Source organism: Mustelus asterias, chromosome 14, assembly GCF_964213995.1.
Source record: "Mustelus asterias chromosome 14, sMusAst1.hap1.1, whole genome shotgun sequence".
NCBI classification, from domain to species: domain Eukaryota; kingdom Metazoa; phylum Chordata; class Chondrichthyes; order Carcharhiniformes; family Triakidae; genus Mustelus; species Mustelus asterias.
The window spans coordinates 102,131,142-102,153,414 of record NC_135814.1 but is presented as its reverse complement, the minus strand read 5'-3'; the positions used below and the strand labels follow the sequence as shown (position 1 = coordinate 102,153,414).

The following is a 22,273-nucleotide window of genomic DNA, read 5'->3' as shown; positions in this document are numbered from 1 at the left end:
TTAATTTATCACGGTGGCACAGTGGTTAGCGCTGCTGCCTCACAGCGGCAGTGAACCTGGGTTCAATTCCCAGCTTGGGTCACTGTCTGTGTGGAGTCTGCATGTTCTCCCCGTGTCTGCGTGGGTTTCCTCCGGGTGCTCCGGTTTCCTCCCACAGCCCAAAGAGGTGCGGGTTAGGTTGATTGGTCATGGTAAATTGACCCTAGTGTCAGGAGATTAGCAGAGGGGTAAATATGTGGGGTTATGGGAATAGGGCCTGGGTGGGATTGTGGTTGGTGCAGACTCGATGGGCTGAATGGCCTCCTTCTGCACTGTAGGGATTCTATGAATCAACCTAACCCGCAACTTAATCAACCTAACCCCCAACCTAATTTAGCATAACCCGCACATCTTTGAAGTGTGGGGGGAAACCGGAGCACCCGGAGGAAACCCACGCAGACACGGGGAGAACGTGCAGACTGCACACAGACCCGAGGCCGGAATTGAACCTGGGTTTGATGGCGCATCTGAAGTTCAGCATCTCAGAGAGGGCCGCACTCCCTCAGTGCTGCACCGGAGTGCGAGCCGAGGTTCTGGAGAGGGGTTTGAACTCTAACCTGTCTGGGAACGGTAGAGTGACCAAACCCCAGCAGGGCTGGAGCGAAACCCAGTATCTGGGGTGAAGAATTGGCTGTGATTGAAATACCCAGGAGTGAAATCGACAATTGTTCGTAGTATATATAAATGATTTGGAGGAAAATGTAGCTGGTCTGATTAGTACATTTGCAGACGACACAAAAATTGGTGGAGCTGCAGATAGTGAAGAGGATTGTCAGAGGATACAGCAAGATATAGACCGGTTGGCGACTTGGGTGGAGAAATGGCAGATGGAGTTTAATCCAGACATGTGAGAGGTACTGCATTGTGGAAGGTCCAATGCATGTAGGAATTATACAATAAATGGTAGAACCCTTAGGAGTATCAACAGGCAGAGGGATCTGGGCGTATATGTCCACCGATCACTGAAAGTGGCAATACAGGTGGATAAGGTAGTCAAGAAGGCATACAGCATGCTTGCCTTCATCGGTCGGGGCATTGAGTGTAAAAATTGGCAGGTCAGGCTGCAGCTGTACAGAACCTTAGTTAGGCCTCATTTGGAATATTGTGTACAATTCCGGTCACCACACTGCCAGAAGGATGTGGATGATTTGGAGAGGGTACGGAAGAGGTTTACCAGGATGTTGCCTGGTCTGGAGGGTATTAGCTATGAGGAGAGGTTGGATAAACTTGGTTTGTTTTCACTGGAACGACGGAGGTTGAGGGGTGACCTGATAGAGGGTTACAAGATTATGACTGGCACGGACAGAGTGGATAGTCAGATGCTCTTTCCTAGGGTAGAAAAGTCAAGTACTAGGGGACATAGGTTTAAGGTGCATGGGGAAAAGTTTAGAGGAGATGTGCGAGGCAAGATTTTACACAGAGGGTGGTGAATGTCTGGAATGCGCTGCCCAGGGAGGTGGTGGGAGCAGGTACGATAGCGGCATTTAAGGGGCAACTAGACGAATACATGAATAGGATGGGAATGGAAGGATACGGACTTCGTAAGTGCATACGGTTTTAGTTTAGGCAGGCATCATGATCAGCACAGGCTTGGAGGGCCGAAGGACCTGTTCCTGTGCTGGACTGTTCTTTGTTCTTTTCTTTGACAAAAGGAGAAATAAAGTAAAGTTTATTTATTAGTCACAAGTAAGGCTTACATTAACACTGCAATGGAGTTACTGTGAAATTCCCCGAGTTGCCACACTCCGGCATCTGTTCGGGTCAATGCACCCTAACCTGCACGTCTTTCAGACTGTGGGAGGAAACCAGAGCACCCGGAGGAAACCCACGCAGACATGGGGAGAACGTGTAGATTCCACACAGACAGTGACCTGAGCTGGGATTCGTACCCGGGTACCCTAGCGTTGTGAGGCAGCAGTGCTAACCACTGTGCCGCCCAGAGAAAGGTGATTGAAATTGGGAACAAAAAGAACTTGACCCAAAACGTTTAGCTCAAACATTAGTTTGGCAACGTCTAGTGAGTTGGGCTCATGGCTGTGAACACGTTACCCAGCCGTTTATAATGCGGTCTCCAGAATCTAGGCCCAGATTATTCTGTTATTTATCTGAATGCCTTGATCTGTTTGCAGGAGAACAACGTCGAGGCAGTGGGTTCACCGCCGGTGGTACAGTACACGACGCGGGACGAATCACCCCGAAAGCAGGAGGAGCCCGTTCCAGAGCAGCGGCCCCCCCCACCGTCCGAGCCTCGTGTCCCCGAGCGAACGAGGGAAGCCGAACGGCACCGGCCGGTGCACCGCCGTCCGGAGACCCCGCCGAGGCAACACCACCCGCACCGCCAGCCCGTGCCGAGGTGGCTCACCACCTCCGCCCCACCCCGCACGGCAGCCCCTGCCAGGCCCAACGTCCACGGCTCCCCCCATCGACCCCACATCGCCCCATCTGGCCACGCAGAGAGCCTGCACGGAGTGCCAATGGTAAATCATAGAATCCCTGCAGTGTGGAGGCCATTCAGCCCATTGAGTCAGCACCGACTCTCTGACAGAGCCCCGTAACCTCACACATTTACCCTACTAACCCACCTAACCTGCACACCTTTGGACACTAAGGGGCAATCTAGCATGGCCAATCCACCCAATCTGCACATCTTTGGACACTAAGGGGCAATTTAGCATGGCCAATCCACCCAATCTGCACATCTTTGGACACTAAGGGGCAATTTAGCATGGCCAATCCACCCAATCTGCACATCTTTGGACACTAAGGGGCAATTTAGCATGGCCAATCCACCCAATCTGCACATCTTTGGACACTAAGGGACAATTTAGCATGGCCAATCCACCCAATCTGCACATCTTTGGACACTAAGGGACAATTTAGCATGGCCAATCCACCCAATCTGCACATCTTTGGACACTAAGGGACAATTTAGCATGGCCAATCCACCCAATCTGCACATCTTTGGACACTAAGGGACAATTTAGCATGGCCAATCCACTCTAGTTATTCTCAAAGACCAAATCACCTATTTAAGCTCAGCAAATGAGCAGATCTCCTGTTTGAGTGATCTTAGTTAAGCTTAAGAGACAGTGAGGCTGTGGTAACGTCACTGGATCCTTAATCGAGTGGCAATTGTAGGTCAGTGTGTATGACCTTATCATTCCAAACTGCCTTCCCTCTATACTTCCAGGCCTTGTGAAGGAATAACTCACATTTGTACGGTGCCATTTCATCCCTCTCTCAGGGAGCTCTCCTGCCAATGATGTGCAGGCACTGGTGCATGTCGGGATTGGGCCAGCCAATCCCTGCACAGTAAGATCCCAAAAACAACTGATAGATGACCGCATTATCTGTGTTTTAGTATCGTTTGGCTGAGGTATATATATATATACACACATATATAATTAGCCCCTACCAGTGTGGTTGACTCTTAACTGCCCTAGGAAGTGGGCAGTCTGTCGCGTTAAGGGAGCCCACCTCCTGGGCAGCTGGGAATGGGGAAGTGTTGGCGGCCTTTGCCGGGGATTGGTAGCCAACTGGAATGTTAGCGCCGCCGCTCACCCTCTGTGTCTCTCTCCCTCTGCAGCTCCACCTGATGGCTCTGAACTCTCCGCTCACGGGCAACATGCAGGGGATCCGGGGGGTCGACTTCCAGTGTTTCCAGCAGGCCCGCGGGATGGGCCTGATGGGAACATTCCGGGGCTTCCTGTCCTCCAGGCTGCAGGACCTGTACAGTGTCGTTCGCCGTGCCGACCGACACTCGGTTCCCATCGTAAACAGCAAGGTAAGCTCCGTCCAACAGTCCAGTTTTACACAGTGTCTGACAGGGGAAAGCGAGATAGAGAGGGGGCAGGGCTTTAGAATCGTAGAATCATAGAATTCCTACAGTGCAGAAGGAGGCCATTCGGCCCATCGGGTCTGCACCGACCACAATCCCACCCAGGCCCTATCCCCATAACCCCACGTATTTACCCTACTAATCCTCCTGGCACTAAGGGGCAATTTAGCATGGCCAATCCACCTAACCCGCACATCTTTGACACTAAGGGACAATTCCAGCCTCAGGTTGCTGTCTGTGTGGAGTTTGCACATTCTTCCCATGTCTGTGTGGGTTTCCTCCGGGTGCTCCAGTTTCTTCCCAGAGGTGTGCAGGTTAGGGTGCATTGGCAATGATAAATTAACCCTAGGTTCAGGAGGATTAGCAGGCTAAATATGATGGGTTATGGGAATAGGGGGTGGGTGGGATTGTGGTCGGTGCAGACTCGATGGGCTGAATGGCCTCCTTCTGCACTGCAGGGATTCTATGATTCTACGATCTTTGGATACTAAGGGTCAATTTAGCATGGTCAATGCACCCTAACCAGCACGTTTTTCGGACTGTGGGAGGAAACCGGAGCACCCGGAGGAAACCCACACAGACACGGGGAGAATGTGCCGACTCCGCACAGACAGTGACCCAAGCCGGGAATCGAACCCGGGTCCCTGGCGCTGTGAGGCAGCAGCGCTAACCACTGTGCCACCGTGCTGCCGAATTGTAGAGCTCAGGGCCAGGCCAGTTGACAGACACAGCTGCCAATGATGCAGCAGTGAGAGTAATTGGCATGCGGGAGGCAGGAATCAGAGGAGCAGACAGATCTTGGAGGAATGTTGGAGGAAGGGGGGGCGTTGGTGGAGATTGCAAAGAGGGGGCAAGACCACACAGGAGCTTGAAAACAAGGATAAGAATGTTGAAATCAATGCATTTTTGGAATCTTTCTATGCTCGAACGTACCCTGAGTGGGGTCAAATGTAGAATCATGATCCTCGGGGAAGGGCAGAGTGAATGAATGCGACCATATTGATTTAATTTGGTTTATTATTGTCACATGTATTAGTATACAGTATTGTTTCTTGCGCACTATACAGACAAAGCATACCATTCATAGAGAAGGAAAGGAGTGCAGAATGTAGTGTTACAGTCATAGCTAGGGTGTAGAGAAAGATCAACTTAATGTGAGGTAGAAACATTCAAAAGTCTGACAGCAGCAGGGAAGAAGCTGTTCTTGAGTCGGTTGGTACGTGACCTCAGACTTTTATATCTTTTTCCCGACGGAAGAAGGTGGAAGAGAGAATGTCCAGGGTGCGTGGGGTCCTTAATTATGCTGGCTGCTTTGCCGAGGCAGCGGGAAGTGTAGACAGAGTCAGCGGATGGGAGGCTGGTTTGCGTGATGGATTGGGCTACATTCACGACCTTTTGTAGTTCCTTGCGGTCTTGGGCAGAGCAGGAGCCCATACCAAGCTGTGATACAACCAGAAAGAGTGCTTTCTATGGTGCATCTGTAAAAGTTGGTGAGAGTCGTAGCTGACATGCCAAATTTCCTTAGTCTTCTGAGAAAGTAGAGGCGTTGGTGGGCTTTCGTAACTATAGTGTCGGCATGGGGGGACCAGGACAGGTTGTTGGTGATCTGGACACCTAAAATCTTGAAGTTCTCGACCCTTTCTACTTCATCCCCGTTGATGTAGACAGGGGCATGTTCTCCTTTACACTTCCTGATGTCGGTGACAATCTCCTTCATTTTGTTGACATTGAGGGAGAGATTATTGTTGCCGCACCAGTTCACCAGATTCTCTATCTCATTCCTGTACTCTGTCTCATCGCTGTTTGAGATCCGACCCACTACGGTGGTGTCGTCAGCAAACCTGGAGATCTTGAAAAGTTTGGAAATTGTGCACACGGAATCACTGAGCGGATGAACATAAGGAGATGGGGGGAAACTGTCAGGGGTGGAAGCGAATGGCCTTGTGTGTTGAGATCTTGCTTTTCGTTCCCAGGGGCAGGTACTGTTTGACAGCTGGAGCTCACTATTCTCTGGGTCGCAAGCTCGCTTCAAAGCCAACACCCCCATCTACTCCTTCGATGGACGAGACATCTTGCAGGACAACACCTGGTAGGTGGACCTCGGCTTTCACGTTGCGTGCGCAGGGAGGGACCAACAAGGGCGAGCAGCGGGCCAATCCAAGGAGACCTCTGCTTATTTTATTTATTTATTTATTAGTGTCTCAAGTAGGCTGGCATTAACACTGCAATGAAGTCATTGTGAAAATCCCCTAGACGCCACACTCTGGAGCCTGTTCGGGTACACTGAGGGAGAATTTAGCATGGCCAATGCACCCTAACCAGCACATCTTTCAGACTGTGGGAGGAAACCGGAGCACCCGGAGGAAACCCACGCAGACATGGGGAGAACGTGCAGACTCCACACAGACAGAGACCCAAGCTGGGAATCAAACCCAGGTCCCTGGCGCTGTGAGGCAGCAGTGCTAACCACTGTGCCACCGTGCCGCCCACTTTTTAAAAAATAAATTATTTATTCATTCGAGGAGGAGGGCGAGGGAGGGGTGTTGAGTGAGGGAATTCCCGAGACACCTCGGAGGCTGAAAGCGAGGCAACAATGGCGGGAGGGAGGGAATGGGGGTGTTCCGTCGTGAGGTCAGAGGCGGAGGTAGGACAGGTTGGCGTTGGTGGAGACGGGTACAGCAACAGGACGGTGGTGGTAGCTCAGCAGGAAAACAGTACCATACGTGGCACCTTTCATGCCCTCAAGACGTCCCAGGTTGCCTTACTGCCAACAAAGTGCATCTTGCAGTGTGGCCACTTTCTCGGCATTGGGTTAGAAGGTTCCGGATCGAGTCCGACACCAGAGGCCTAAGCATGACTCTTCCATACTGATTTGGCCCCCAGGATTCTTCAGAAATAATGCCATTCCTTCCAGGGCTCTACATCCTATCCCCCCTCCAATTTACTGCCCGTCTGAACTAAAACCCCCTACCCTACAGGAGACCACATTTTTTTTTGTATTCATTCATGGGACATGGGCGTCGCTGGGCCAGCATTTATTGCCCATCCCTAGTTGCCTGGGGACAGTTGAGAGTTAACCACATTGCTGTGGCTCTGGAGTCACATGTAGGCCAGACCGGGTAAGGATGGCAGATTTCCTTCCCTAAAGGGACATTAGTGAACCAGATGGGTTTTTCCGACAATCAACAATGATTTCATGGCCGTCAGTAGCTTCTTAATTCCAGCTTACATATCCCTCCATTCCCATCCTATTCATGTATTTGTCAAGACGCCCCTTAAAAAGTCACTATTGTATCTGCTTCCACTACCTCCCCCGGCAACGAGTTCCAGGCACCCACCACCCTCTGTGTAAAAAATCTGCCTCGTACATCTCCTTTAAACCTTGCCCCTCGCACCTTAAACCTGTGTCCCCTAGTAATTGACTCTTCCACCCTGGGAAAAAGCTTCTGACTATCCACTCTGTCCATGCCCCTCATAATCTTGTAGACTTCTATCAGGTCTCCCCTTAACCTCCGTCGCTCCAGTGAGAACAAACCAAGTTTCTCCAACCTCTCCTCATAGCTAATGCCCTCCATACCAGGCAACATCCTGGTAAATCTTTTCTGTGCCCTCTCCAAACCCTCCTTCCGGCCTGCTTTTCTGATTGAGGCTTTTGTGAATGTAATTGACTCTTCCACCCAGGGGAAAAAGCTCCAGACAACAGTTTTATCCATTGACCTTTCTGTTTTTGCTTTTTCCCCTCACCGACCCCTCCTTCTACCCCGAATCTCCCCAAGGCCCGAGAAGCTCATCTGGCACGGGTCGGACTCCAAAGGGCGGCGTCTGTCGGAGAATTACTGCGAGGCCTGGAGGGAAGCAAGGCCTGACATGATGGGCATGGCCTCCTCACTGCTGAACGGCCAACTCCTGGAGCAGAGGCCCGGCCGGTGTTCCGGTTCCTTCATCGTCCTCTGCATCGAGAACAGCTACCTGCCTCACGCTCGGAAATAAGCGCCCGCTATCTCCCTCTCTCTCTCTCTCTCCCTCTCTCTCTCCTCCCCACCCACCCGTCCACCACTCCTGCCGACAACACCTCCATTTAGCGAGGAGTGGCTGGCCGCCTCGCCGTGCCAGCGGTGAAAATAAATTTTCTGTACAGTTGTAATTTTTTGAAACGATTTGAGAGGAGAGGAAGCGAAGACAAAAGGCCAAAGAGATCGGTTTTCAGCAAATGAAACGAGAGAATGTCGCTCACGGCGATGCCCCAGCATGCACTGGGAGAATCCCTGGGAGCTCCTCAGATCTCCAATGTGTACATGTAATGATTAATATTTGTATATGGAATGTTTGTGTGCGCAAAAGTATTTTTTTTTATTTGCTACTTCTGAAAGTCAGCCTCCTTTCGACCTGTGTAATTTACTCCTCATTTTTTTCGTTGTAGGGTATTTTTCTATCGAACCGAACGTACCTTTTTTTAAAATTCCGTTTCTCCCAAAGGTTTGCTGATAAATTTCCCACAGGGCTCTGTGAAAAGATACTCTTTCTCTTTTATTAAAGAAAATAATCAGGTAAAAATTTCAGTCACAAACGGTCGTGTTCCGCTTCGGGGGCCCACACGCAAGTGCGTGTGCGCAGCAAACTAACACACACACACACACATGCACGTGTGTTCGCAAGGGCAGCGGGGCAACGTGGGAGTAGGCCTCGCTTTCCCTGACGGGCCTAGTTGCCAGTGGTCGGTTCCCAGCCATCCTGAAGTTGCCCCGTTGTCAGGGACATGACATGGCTTGTGTGGCCTTTCATTGGAGATTATATTGTCCCCTCCTCCCCCTCCCTGTGTCCAGAGACTACCAGAAAGGTGGTGTTTTGCTGGCTGCAGGCCGTCGAGTGCCCACTTCACCCACCCCATCCCATTTTGAAAAGCATGTGGGGAGGTAGAGAAGCTCACAACTCTGGAGGAGCTTTGTCGGTTCCTGCTGGCAGAGGACAGGTTGGAGATTCTGCCTTAGCTCAATCTAGTCCCACCCCCCACCAGCCCTCACCAGCCCTCGCTCCCGCACTCCTCCCAGCCCCTGCCCCCGTCCACCCCTGACACTAAGGGAGCACTGGTAGGTGCTAGGGATTAGGGATGCTGCAGTTAAGTGTCCCAGGGGTGGAAAGGAGATGGGATCAGTGGCAGGGTGTGGTAGGGGAGGGGACAATATGGAGGACAACTAGAGGCGAGGGTTAAGGCAGAGGGCCTGAAGGGACAGGAGCAGAGGTTCACTCAGGTTAGTTCACCTTGTCCATTCGCACAAGGCACGGAGAGACTCTAGCTGGGTCCATCCGCCAGAAAATTAGGCCTTAAATCAGGGAAAGTGGAGCCTCACTCCTTACAGCGCATACTTGCACGTAACAAAAACTTGGAGGCCACATCTGGAGCCTTTAACCTATTTTACAATTAATAGATGTATGTTTTAAGCTGAGGTTACAGCTAGATCAAGTTGTTTAAAAATGAAAAGCTTACAGGCCACGCAAAATGTGACCGATGAGGACTCATATTTCCTCGATTTTAAGAGATGGATTCCTGCGAATCGCACCCGGGATGGATACACGTGACTGTGGTGAAGGTGTCTGTGTGCACATGTATGTGTGTGTGTGAGCACAGGTGTTTGTGTGTGTAAGTACATGTGTGTGTGAGCGTGTATATGTGTGCACAGGTGTGTGTGAGTGTGTATGAGTACGTGTGTGAGCATGTGTGTGTATATGTGCACATATGTGTGTGTATGAGTGTGTGTGTGTGACCACATGCGTGTGAGGAGGTTGGGGGGGGTGTTGGTGGTGGAATGCCCAATTCCTGAGGGGAGGCCAGGCTGGGTTTGCAGTCGCTGCGTCTTTGCGAGCCCCAGTCCCGGCAACTCCCCCCACATCTCTCCTCTGGATGCTCTTCCGATGGATTTGAATTGAGGATCCTTTTGTGAAAGATTTGTGATTCCATTAACCCCAGCGCACAATCAGTTCAAACACCCCCAGCCCACTTCCTGCTGGTGGCTTTTCCTAAACGGACGGAGTGACACTGGAGAGATTAAAACACGTCCCCCCGACTCTGCCCTAACTCCCGGTAAAGGTTCGCTAAGACAAGTACAACCGGCCAGACGAACTCCGCGGAAACCGCAAGAACTTTCCGGAGGTTTGCGCTCTTGGAAGCATTCCAAGTGGAGGTGGATAAATACTTGACAGATGGAGGGGTAGAGAGGGCTGTGGGACAGGAAAGGAGTCGAGGCCGCCATAGATCGGCCGTGATCGTATCGAATGGCGGGGTAGGCTTGAGGGGCCGAATGGCCTACTGCTGCTTCTATTGTTTGTTTGCCAAAGCGTATGGTTCTGAGGACTCTTGTCGGCGAGTGTAAGACTGGGGACTCTTCTCAATGCTAACCCTGGGAGAGAGGGGGGGGGCAATTAGTTGTATTTTGACTAAATGGCGGAGCAGACTCGATGGGCTGAATGGCCTAACTCTGCTCCTCTATCTTATGATCTTATGTTCTACCAGGTTAGTTAAATAGCCGCCGCTTAATAAAGGCAGTGAACAGGCTGGAGACAGTGAGGGGTTGTAGCTGGCAACCCTGAGAGAGACCCAGCCTAATAACCCAGAGAACACGGGTTCATATCCAACGGTGGGAGTTTGAGTATTTGAAACCAGTTTTTTATTTAAAAACAGTTGGAATTTTGAAGTTAAAAAGATGGCAAGGATATCCTTCAAGGGAGGAAACGTGACACTCCCCAACTTGTCTTTTGTTTTTACCAAAAAAGGGAGACTAATATTTTCCCCAGAAACGTTGGAACCATTCAGGGCGAAAGATGGAGTCTTCCTTCCTTCTGGGTTTCACCAATCTTGGCTCCAACGGGTCACGCATGTCCTTTTACCAGCTAATTGGTAGGGAGGCACAGTGGTTAGCACTGCTGCCTCACAGCGCCAGGGACCCGGGTTCAATTCTAGCCTCGGGTCATTGTCTGTGTGGAGTCTGCACGTTCTCCCCGTGTCTGCGTGGGTTTCCTCCAGGTGCTCTGGTTTCCTCCCACACTCCAAAAATGTGCAGCTTAGGTGGATTGGCCATGCTAAATTGCCCCCATAATGTCCAAAGATGTGCAGGTTAGGTGGATTGACCATGGTAAATTGACCCTAGTGTCAGGGGGGTTATCAGGGTAAATGTGTTGGATTTCACAGAAATATGTCCTGGGTGGGATTGTTGTCGGTGCTGACTCAATGGGCCGAATGGCCTGTACTGTAGGGGTCCTATGAATTGGTGCATGTGAAAGTCTGAGTGGCTGCTGGCTAGTCAGTTGGGGGGGGGGGGGGGGAGGCGGGGGGGGGGGGGGGGGGGGGGTGCTGGGTTGGCGGTGGAGATGTGAAGTCCATGCCAGTTGGTAGCCTTGGTCTGGTGCGTTAGGTCAACTCGCCAACTCTAATGGGGGCCCATTCCTGGGGGTTTTACCACCCGACGTACTCCCTCTGACCATTCCACCACCCCCCCGCCTCCCCCCCCCACCGCACACTTGCCACCGACCACCCAACATGCCTTATCACCATGGCTCCCCACCTTCCTGGACCAATCACAAAGAGCGTAGACTCTTCCTTGCCCAAATTGACGATGCGTCATTGTTGGCCAACCGCTCCTGCACAATATGGCCGATAACTTTTAAGTAGTGCTCAGGGGATTTAAAGAAAGCACTAATTCCACCCCCCCCAGCTCCCCCCAACTCCTCCGGGTTGCCAGTGGCAATGCCGCAGCAACCGTCCTGTCCAATAGCAGCATGAGGCGGCCAACAAGATGGTTTGAGTGGGTGTGCATCGAGAGTCAGATTACGTTCCTGTTCCAATGTGGACAAGTCAGTTGGGAGGGGATTCAATGGGAAGCCAATGTGGACAAAGCAGTAACAGTTCATTCATTGAAAGTTCCCTTGTGAGTGTGGGGGTGGGGGAGGGGGTGAGTTACATATTGGCAGGAGTCAAACGTAAACACAACCGCTTTGGAAATCCCAGACGAAAACGGACGAATTTGGAGGCCGTTCCTTTACAATTTCAGCATCTTTTTCAGAAGGAAAGTTGCCCCTGCTTCCTGCTGCCTCCCACCACTTGGCATCGATCCCTCAGGCCCGGGGTGGGGATTATAACTGTAAACACATCAAACTGGCCACCTGAGGTAACGGGGGTACGGTTAGTGTTCCGACCGACTTGACAAAGTGCCCACCTTGTCTGCACTGGATATAACATTTAATCTCGCAAGAGTTATGCACTGTGTGTCAAAAACTGATCCTATTTTACTAACCGCGGTGTAGCGACGCGATTAAAACCTGTGAACGAGTGTGCGCACACTTTGCCGTAGCTTTCTGTAATCTTGACGCTCTAAACATTTCCTTTGCAAAGTACTGAATAAAGATTATAAAAAAGTCCTCTTTTAAATCTTCTTCTCTCCCGTGTTTTATTTTGAGTGGGAAAAAGAGACCAATATTTTACCCAGAAACGTTGGGACCATTCGGGGTGAAAGATGGAGTCTTCCTTCCTTGAAGGGTTCCACCAATCCTGGCTCCACCGGGTCACCCACGTCCTTTGACCTGGATGTGAAAGTCTGAGTGGCAGGCGGTCAGAGATGTGTGGATGAATTTTACCGCGGCTCACAGAACGGATTTCTCCGTCGGCCTCGGGCAGGATTTTACGAGCCTCGCCCAAACGAGATCGTAAAATCCCAGCCTTGAAGTCCATGCCAGCTGGCAGCCTTGGTCTGCTGTGTTGGCTCAACTTGCCAACTCTAAGGGGGCCCATTCCTCCTCGGGGTTTTGTCACCCGACGTATTGCCCCTGACCATTCCCCCTCCCCCACACCAACCACCGACTACCCAGCATGCCTTATCATCATGGCTCCCCATCTTCCTAGACCAATCACGAAGAGTGTAGACTCTAGCCAGTGACGCCCACATCCCTTGAACGAATAAGAAGGAAGACCAATAGGGTTGGTGGGGGAAGCATTCATAGAATCCCTACAGTGCAAAAGGAGGCCATTCAGCCCATCGAGCCTGCACTGATAACAATCCCACCCAGGTCCTATCCATGTAACTCCACATATTTACCCTGCTAATCCCTCTAACCCACACATCCGGGCCATTAAGGGGCAATTCAGCATGGCCAATCCATCTAACCCGCACATCTTTGGACCATGAGAGGAAACCGGAGCACCCGGAGGAAACCCACGCAGACACGGGGCGAGAATGTGCAAACTCCACACAGACAGTGACTCAAGCCGGGAATCAAACCCGGGTCCCTGGCGCTGTGAGGCAGCAGTGCTAACAACCATGCCACCTACCTTGCCACGTGACCAACCTGATTCTCCATTTTTGGCATCAACTGAAAGCCAGGCCTATCTCTGCAGGCTTCACTCTGAGTGCAAAGAAGGTTCACCAGGATGTTGTCTGATCTCGAGGGCACTGGCTACAAGGAGAGGTTGAATAAACTCGAATTGTTTTCATCGGAAAGACGGAAGCTGAGGGGAGACCGGTCTACAAAATTATGAGAGGCAGAGACAGGGTGGATAGTCAGAAGCTTTTTCCCAGGGGGGAAATTTCAATTACAAAGGGGCACAGGTTCAAGGGGAGAGGGGGAAAGTTTAAAAGTGTCAAGTTTATTCATTAGTGTCACAAGCAGGCTTACATTAACATTGCAATGAAGTTACTGTGAAAATCCCCTAGTCGCCGCACTCCTGCGCCTGTTCGGGTACACTGAGGGAGAATTTAGCACGGCCAATGCACCCTAACCAGCACGACTTTTGGACTGTGGGAGGAAACCGGAGCACCCGGAGGAAACCCACGCAGACACAGGGAGAACGTGCAAACTCCACACAGGCAGTGACCCAAGTGTAGTGTAGATTGATGGGCCAAATGGCCTCTATCTGTGTCAGAGAGACTCTAATGCGTGTTTTTCACATTGCCGCTACAGAGGGGAAGCTCGACAAGTTTCCCTGCGGCAAAGTGCAAAAAAGCAGCAATGAAATGAAGAGCAGATTAATCTGTCGTGAGTGACGTTCCCTGAGGGATTAACATTGGCCACTGGCGCTAAGTACAGCTCCCCCTTCTCCAAAGGGAATGATCCAGTCCGACAGCTGAAACCGGTTTAGCATTCTGGCTTGCGGAGTTGGAATCTCTTCACAAATAGGACGTACCAACTCAAAACATCTGCCCCGAGAACGGTTCACCAGCCAGCTGTTATGTGCATTATATCACCACAAAAGTTTCAGTTTTTGTATTAGTGTCACAAGTAGGCTCACATTAACACTGCAATGAAGTTACTCTGAAAATCCCCGAGTCACCACGCTCTGACGCCTATTCGGTAAACTGAGGGAGAATTTAGCATGGCCAATCCACCTAACCTACACATCTTTGGACACTAAGGAGCAATTTAGCATGGCCAATTCACCTAACCTACACATCTTTGGATGCTAAGGGACAATTTAGCATGGCCTATGCGCCTAACCTGCACGTCTTTCGGACTGTGGGAGGAAACCAGAGCACCCGGACGAGACCCACACAGACATGGGGAGAATGTGCAGACTTCGCAGACAGTTACCCAAGCCAGGAATCGAACTGGGCTCCATGATGCTGTGAAGCAACAGTGCTAACCAGTGTGCCAGCGTGCCACCAGAGTTTGACATTTGACCTTAGTGTCCTAAAGTCCTAAAGTCCAAAGATGTGCGGGTTAGGTTGATTGGCCAGGTTAAAAAATTGCCCCTTAGAGTCCTGAGATGCGTAGGTTAGTGGGATTAGCGGGTAAATATGTGGGGGTAGGGCCTGGGTGGGATTGTGGTCGGTGCAGACTCGATGGGCCGAATGGCCTCCTTCTGCACTGTAGGGTTTCTATGATTTCTATGATTTCTAAGTAGTTAGGTCCTATTCCTTGCCACTTTTTAAAATTCAGTCACACGCAATATGGGTATCGCTGGCTAGGCCAGCATTTATTGCCCATCCCTAATTGCCCCTTGAGGAGGTGATGATGAGTTGCCTCCTTGAATCGCTGCAGTCCATGTGGTGTAGGTACACACAGTGCTGTTAGGGAGGGAGTTCCAGGATTTTGACCCAGCGACAGTGAAGGAACGGCCAATAGATTTCCAAGTCAGGATGGTGTGTGGCTTGGAGGGGAACTTGCAGGTGATGGTGTTCCCAGGTACCTGCTGCCCTTGTCCTTTGAGATATTGTGCTTCTAGCTGTGTAAATACTGCGGCTACAAGAGCAGGTCAGAGGCTGGGAATCCTGTGACGAGTAACTCACCTCCTGACTCCCCAAAGCCTGTCCACAAGGCACAAGTCAGGAGTGCGATGGAATACTCCCCACTTGCCTGGATGGTGCAGCTCCAACAACACTCAAGAAGCTCGACACCATTTTTGTGGCACTTGCCACTTGTCAGCCCAAGCCTGGATATTGTCCAGGTCTTGCTGCATTTGGCCATGGACTGCTTCAGTATCTGAGGAGCCGTGAATGGTGCTGAACATTGTGCAATCATCGCAAACATCCACATTCCTGACCATGATGGGCGAATTGCGGGATATCAGTGCCTGCTCACACCTCCAGGTGGCACTGTGGGTCAGCCAGCCAGACCCAGGAATAGCAGGAGCTGCATTTAAATGGTGCCTTTCACAACCTCAGCCGCATGACGTACCAGAAAGTACTTTTGACGTGTGGCCACTGTTGTAGTGGAGGAAACAGAGCAAGTCGTCTTGTGCACAGCAAGATCCCACAAGCAGCAGCGAGATGATGACCAGAGTGTCTGTCGTTAGCCACCAGGACACAGTGGACACACACACATGCATATGCACACACGCACATACACACACATGCACACACACATGTACACACGCACATGCATATGCACACACGCACATACACACACATGCACACACACATGTACACGCGCACATACATACACATGCACACACGCACGTACACACGCACATGCATATGCACACACACACCACACGCACACGTGCACACGTACACGCATACACACACATGCACATGCATATGCACACATGTGTACATGCATACACACACACGCACACATGCACATGCACACACGTACACTCCTGCGAATCTCCGAAATAGTGTAGGACCCTTAATGTTTCCCTGAGTGCCTTTGCTCGTTGACTCATCTGAAAGACAGCACCTCTGACAGTGCAGCCCTCCCTCGGTACTGCACCGGAGCTTCAGCCGAAATTGTGCGTTCACGTCCCAGGGTTGGGATTCGAACACACGCCACGTGAATTAGTATTGCACACAAGCATTGAATCATACAGAGCAGAAGAGACCCTTCGGCCCATCGAGTCTGCACTGACACGCAAGAAACACCTGAACTCCCACCTAATCTCACTTGCCAGCACTTGGCCCATTGCCCTGAATGTTCTGATGTGCCAAGTGCTCATCCAGGTACTTTTTAAAGGATGTGAGGCATCCCGCCTCCACCACCCTCCCAGGCAGCGCATTCCAGACCCTCACCACCCTCTGGGTAAAAAGGTTTTCCTCACATCCCCCCTAAACCTCCTGCCCCTCACCTTGAACCTATGTCCCCTCGTGACTGACCCTTCAACTAAGCGGAAAAGCTGCTCCTTATCCACCCTCATGTCCCTCATAATCTTGTACACCTCAATCAGGTCGCCCCCTCAGTCTTCTCTGCTCCAGAGAAAACAACCCAAGCCTATCCAACCTCTCTTTGTAACTTAAATGTTCCGTCCCAGGCAGCATCCTGGTGAATCTCCTCTGCACCCCCTCCAGCACAATCACCTCCCTCCTATAATGTGGCAACCAGAACTGCACACAGTGCTCCAGCTGTAGCCATACCCAAGTTCTATACAACTCCAACATGACTTCCCTGCTTTTGTAACCTATGATTCCAGAAGGCCATAAGATATGGGAGAAGAATTAAGCCATTTGGCCGATCAAGTCTGTACCATCAGTCTTAAAGGACTTGGAAGTTCAGCGAAGGTTCACAAGGCTGATTCCAGAGGTGAGGGAGTTTGTCTTTTGAGGAAAAGTAGAGCAGGTCGGGTCTGTCTCTCAGTGGTGTTTAGAAGAATGAGAAGGGATCTTATTGAGATATATACAAACTTGGGAGTTCTTGACTGGATGGATGCTGAGAGGTTTTGATTTGATTTATTATTGTCACAGGTATTAGTTACAGTGAAAAGTATTGTTTCTTGCGCGCTATACAAAGCATATCGTTCATAGAGAAGGAAAGGAGAGAGTACAGAACGTAGTGTTACAGTCATAGCTAGGGTGTAGAGAAAGATCAACTTAGTGCGAGGTAGGTCCATTCAAAAGTCTGATGGCAGCAGGGAAGAAGCTGTTCTTGAGTCGGTTGGTACGTGACATCAGACTTTTATATCTTTTTCCCAATGGAAGAAGCTGGAAGAGAGAATGTCCGGGGTTCGTGGGGTCCTTAATTATGCTGGCTGCTTTTCCGAGGCAGTGGGAAGTGTAGACAGAGTCAATGGATGGGAGGCTGGTTTGCGTGATGGACTGGGATTCATTCACGATCCTTTGTAGTTCCTTGCGGTCTTGGGCAGAGCAGGAGCCATACCAAGCTGTGATACAACCAGAAAGAATGCTTTCTATGGTGCATCTGTAAAAGTTGGTGAGAGTTCATGGAATCATAGAATCCCTACAGTGCAGAAGAAGGCCATTCGGCCCTTTGAGTCTGCACCAACAACAATCCCATCTAGGCCCTATCGCCGTAACCCCACGTATTTACCCCGCTAATGCCTCTAACCTACACATCCCAGGATAATAAGGGGCAATTGAGCATGGCCAATGCACCTAACCTGCACATCTTTGGACTGTGGGAGGAAACCGGAGCACCCGGAGGAAACCCACGCAGACATGGGGAGAATGTGCAAACTCCACACGGACAGTGACCCAAGCCGGGAATCAAACCCAGATCCCTGGCGCTGTGAGGTAGCAGTGCCACCGTGCCGCCCCTAAAGTGGACATGCCAAATTTCCTTAGCCTCCTGAGAAAGAAGAGGCGGTGGTGGGCTTTTTTTAACCATAGTGTCGGCGTGGGGGGACCAGGACAGGTTGTTGGTGATCTGGACACCTAAAAAACTTGAAGCTCTCGACCATTTCTACTTCGTCCCCATTGATCATAGAATCATAGAATCCCTACAGTGCAGAAGGAGGCCATTCGGCCCATCGAGTCTGCACCGACCACAATCCCACCCAGGCCCTACCCCCACATATTTACCCACTAATCCCTCTAACCTACGCATCTCAGGACTCTAAGGGGCAATTTTTAACTTGGCCAATCAACCTAACCCGCACATCTTTGGACAGTGGGAGGAAACCGGAGCACCCGGAGGAAACCCACGCAGACACGAGGAGAATGTGCAAACTCCACACAGACAGTGACCCGAGCCGGGAATCGAACCCGGGACCCTGGAGCTGTGAAGCAGCAGTGCTAACCACTGTGCTACCGTGCCGCCCTTGTAGACAGGGGCATGTTCTCCGCTACGCTTCCTGAAGTCGATGACAATCTCCTTCGTTTTGTTGACATTGAGGGACGATTATTGTTGCCGCACCAGTTCACCAGATTCTCTAAGTCTCTCCTGTACTGATGTTTCCCCTTGTGAGGGAGATGAGAATGAAGAGGGTGGCCACTTCAGTTAGTGTGCTGTAGGCACACCCACAGTGCTGTTAGGGAAGGAGTTGCAGGATACTGCCCCAGCCTCACAATCTTTGTCAAGTTGAAAACTATTCGGTAATTCCTGATTCCTGAAACACCAACAGGTCAGTTCTACAGCGCAAATCGCAAATCACATCCGTTAACAATTAATAAATAAATACGACCTGTGTACAGTTCTGTTCACCCTATTATAGAAAGGATATTATTAAACTAGAAAGAGTGCAGAAAAGATTTACCAGGATGCTATTGGGACGCAATGGTTTGAGTTATAAGGAGAGGCTGGATAGGCTGGGAGTTTTTTCTCTGGAATGTAGGAGGCTGAGGGGTGACCTTACAGAGGTCTATAAAATAATGAGGGGCACAGATCAGCTAGATAGTCAACATCTTTTCCCAAGGTAGGGTAGTCTAAAACTAGAGGGCATAGGTTTAAGGTGAGAGGGGAGAGATACAGAAGGATCCAGAGGGACAATTTTTTCACACAGAGGGTGGTGAGTGTCTGGAACGAGCTGCCAGAGGCAGTAGTAGAGGCGGGTACAATTTTGTCTTTTAAAAAGCATTTAGATAGTTACATGGGTAAGATGGGTATAGAGGGATATGGGCCAAATCCGGGCAATTGGAATTAGCTTAGTGGTTAAAAAAAAAGGGGTGGCATGGACAAGTTGGGCCTAAGGGCCTGTTTCCACGCTGTAAACCTCTATGACTCTATGACCTGAGGTTCAGGGTGTTGGATACCAGACAGCAGATCAATTTCTTTCACTCTGGACTTTTTTATTTTATTCTTTATGTGATGTGGGTGTCGCTGGCTGGACCAGGTTTCTTGCCCATCCCTAATTGCCCCTTGAACTGAGTGTCTCGCTTGACCATTTCAGAGGGCAGTTGAGAGTCAACCACATTGCTGTGGCTCTGGAGTCACATGTAGGCCAGACCGGGTAAGGACATAGAACATAGAACATAGAACATTACAGCGCAGAACAGGCCCTTCGGCCCACGATGTTGCACCGACCAGTTAAAAAAAAAACTGTGACCCTCCAACCTAAACCAATTTCTTTTCGTCCATGAACCTATCTACGGATCTCTTAAACGCCCCCAAACTAGGCGCATTTACTACTGATGCTGGCAGGGCATTCCAATCCCTCACCACCCTCTGGGTAAAGAACCTACCCCTGACATCGGTTCTATAACTACCCCCCCTCAATTTAAAGCCATGCCCCCTCGTGCTGGATTTCTCCATCAGAGGAAAAAGGCTATCACTATCCACCCTATCTAAACCTCTAATCATCTTATATGTTTCAATAAGATCCCCTCTTAGCCGCCGCCTTTCCAGCGAAAACAATCCCAAATCCCTCAGCCTCTCCTCATAGGATCTCCCCTCCATACCAGGCAACATCCTGGTAAACCTCCTCTGCACCCTCTCCAAAGCCTCCACATCCTTCCTGTAATGTGGGGACCAGAACTGCACACAGTACTCCAAGTGCGGCCGCACCAGAGTTGTGTACAGTTGCAACATAACGCTACGACTCCTAAATTCAATCCCCCTACCAATAAACGCCAAGACACCATATGCCTTCTTAACAACCTTATCTACTTGATTCCCAACTTTCAGGGATCTATGCACACATACACCTAGATCCCTCTGCTCCTCCACACTATTCAAAGTCCTCCCGTTAGCCCTATACTCAACACATCTGTTATTCCTACCAAAGTGAATTACCTCACACTTCTCCGCATTAAACTCCATCCGCCACCTCTCGGCCCAACTTTGCAACCTGTCTAAGTCTTCCTGCAAACTACGACACCCTTCCTCACTGTCTACCACACCACCGACTTTGGTGTCATCAGCAAATTTGCTAATCCACCCAACTATACCCTCATCCAGATCATTAATAAATATTACAAACAGCAGTGGCCCCAAAACAGATCCCTGAGGTACACCACTTGTAACCGCACTCCATGATGAATATTTACTATCAACCACCACCCTCTGTTTCCTATCCGCTAGCCAATTCCTGATCCAATTTCCTAGATCACCCCCAATCCCATACATCTGCATTTTCTGCAGAAGCCTACCATGGTGAACCTTATCAAACGCCTTACTAAAATCCATATCTACCACGTCCACTGCCTTGCCCCCATCCACCTCCTTGGTCACTTTCTCAAAAAACTCAATAAGGTTAGTAAGGCACGACCTACCTGCCACAAAACCATGCTGACTATCACCTATCAATTCATTACTCTCCAAATAACTATAAATCCTATCCCTTATAATTTTTTCCAACATCTTGCCGACAACAGAAGTGAGACTCACCGGTCTATAATTCCCGGGGAAGTCTCTGTTCCCCTTCTTAAACAATGGGACAACATTCGCTAACCTCCAATCTTCTGGTACTATACCAGAGGCCAACGACGACCTGAAGATCAGAGCCAGAGGCTCTGCAATCACTTCTCTTGCCTCCCAGAGAATCCTTGGATAAATCCCATCCGGACCAGGGGATTTATCTATTTTCAGACCCTCCAGAATATCCTGCACATCCTCCTTATCAACTGTAATACTGTCTATTCTACTCCCTTGCAACCCAGTGTCCTCCTCAGCTATATTCATGTCCCCTTGCGTGAACACCGAAGAGAAATATTGGTTCAATGCTTCACCAATCTCCTCCGGTTCCACACATAACTTCCCTCTGCCATCTATAACTGGCCCTAAACTTGCCCTAACCAACCTTCTGTTCTTGACATACCTATAGAACGCCTTAGGATTCTCTTTAACCCTATCCGCCAAAGTCTTCTCATGTCCCCTTTTAGCCCTTCTAAGCTCGCTCTTCAACTCCCTCTTAGCCAATCTAAAGCTTTCTAGTGCACTACCCGAGTGCTCACGTCTCATCCGAACATAAGCCTCCTTTTTCTTTTTAACCAACAAAGAAACTTTTTTGGTGCACCACGGTTCCCTAGCCCTACCAATTCCTCCTTGCCTGACAGGGACATACCTATCACAGACTCGCAGTAGCTGCTCCTTGAAAAAACTCCACATGTCGGACGTTCCCAGTCCCTGTAATCTCCTAGTCCAACCTATGTTTCCTAATTCTCTCCTAATAGCCTCATAATTACCCTTCCCCCAGCTAAAACCACTGGCCCGAGGTTCATGCCTATCCCTTTCCATCACTAAGGTGAACGTAACCGAATTGTGGTCACTATCACCAAAATGCACACCAACTTCCAAGTCTAGCACCTGGTCTGGCTCATTTCCCAGCACCAGATCCAATATAGCCTCACCTCTAGTTGGCCTGTCTACATACTGAGTCAAAAAGGACGGCAGATTTCCTTCCCTAAAGGGGACATTACTGAGCCAGATGGAGCGGCACAATGGTTAGCACTGCTGCCTCACAGCACCAAGGACCTGGGTTCGATTCCCAGCCTTGGGTCACTGTCTGTGTGGAGTTTGCACAGTCTCCCCGTGTCTGCGTGGGTTTCCTCCGGTTTCCTCCCACAGTCTGAAAGATGTGCAGGTTAGGTGGATTGGCCGTGCTAAATTGCTCCTTAGTGTCAGGGGGACTAGCTGGGGTAAATGCATTGGGTTATGGGGATAGGGCCTGGGTGGGATTGTTGTCGATGTAAGCTCAATGGGCTGAATGGCCTCCTTCTGCATTATAGGGATTCCATGGGTTTTTCGATGATGGTTTCACAGACACCGTTACTGAGACCAGCTTTCAATTCTGGGTGTTGTTAATTC

General features: G+C 50.2%; 1 protein-coding gene across 1 annotated transcript in view; it reads left to right on the top strand.

The window, feature by feature from the left end:
- LOC144503930 (uncharacterized) overlaps window positions 1-8,393 on the top strand; it is a 130,435-nt gene extending 122,042 nt beyond the window's left edge. The window contains 4 exon segments of the mRNA XM_078229063.1: window positions 2,169-2,516; window positions 3,626-3,823; window positions 5,851-5,966; window positions 7,654-8,393. Of these exon segments, the coding sequence (XP_078085189.1) occupies window positions 2,169-2,516; window positions 3,626-3,823; window positions 5,851-5,966; window positions 7,654-7,867 (876 nt within the window). The 3' untranslated portion in view covers window positions 7,868-8,393.
- The last annotated feature ends 13,880 nt before the right edge of the window (window positions 8,394-22,273 follow it).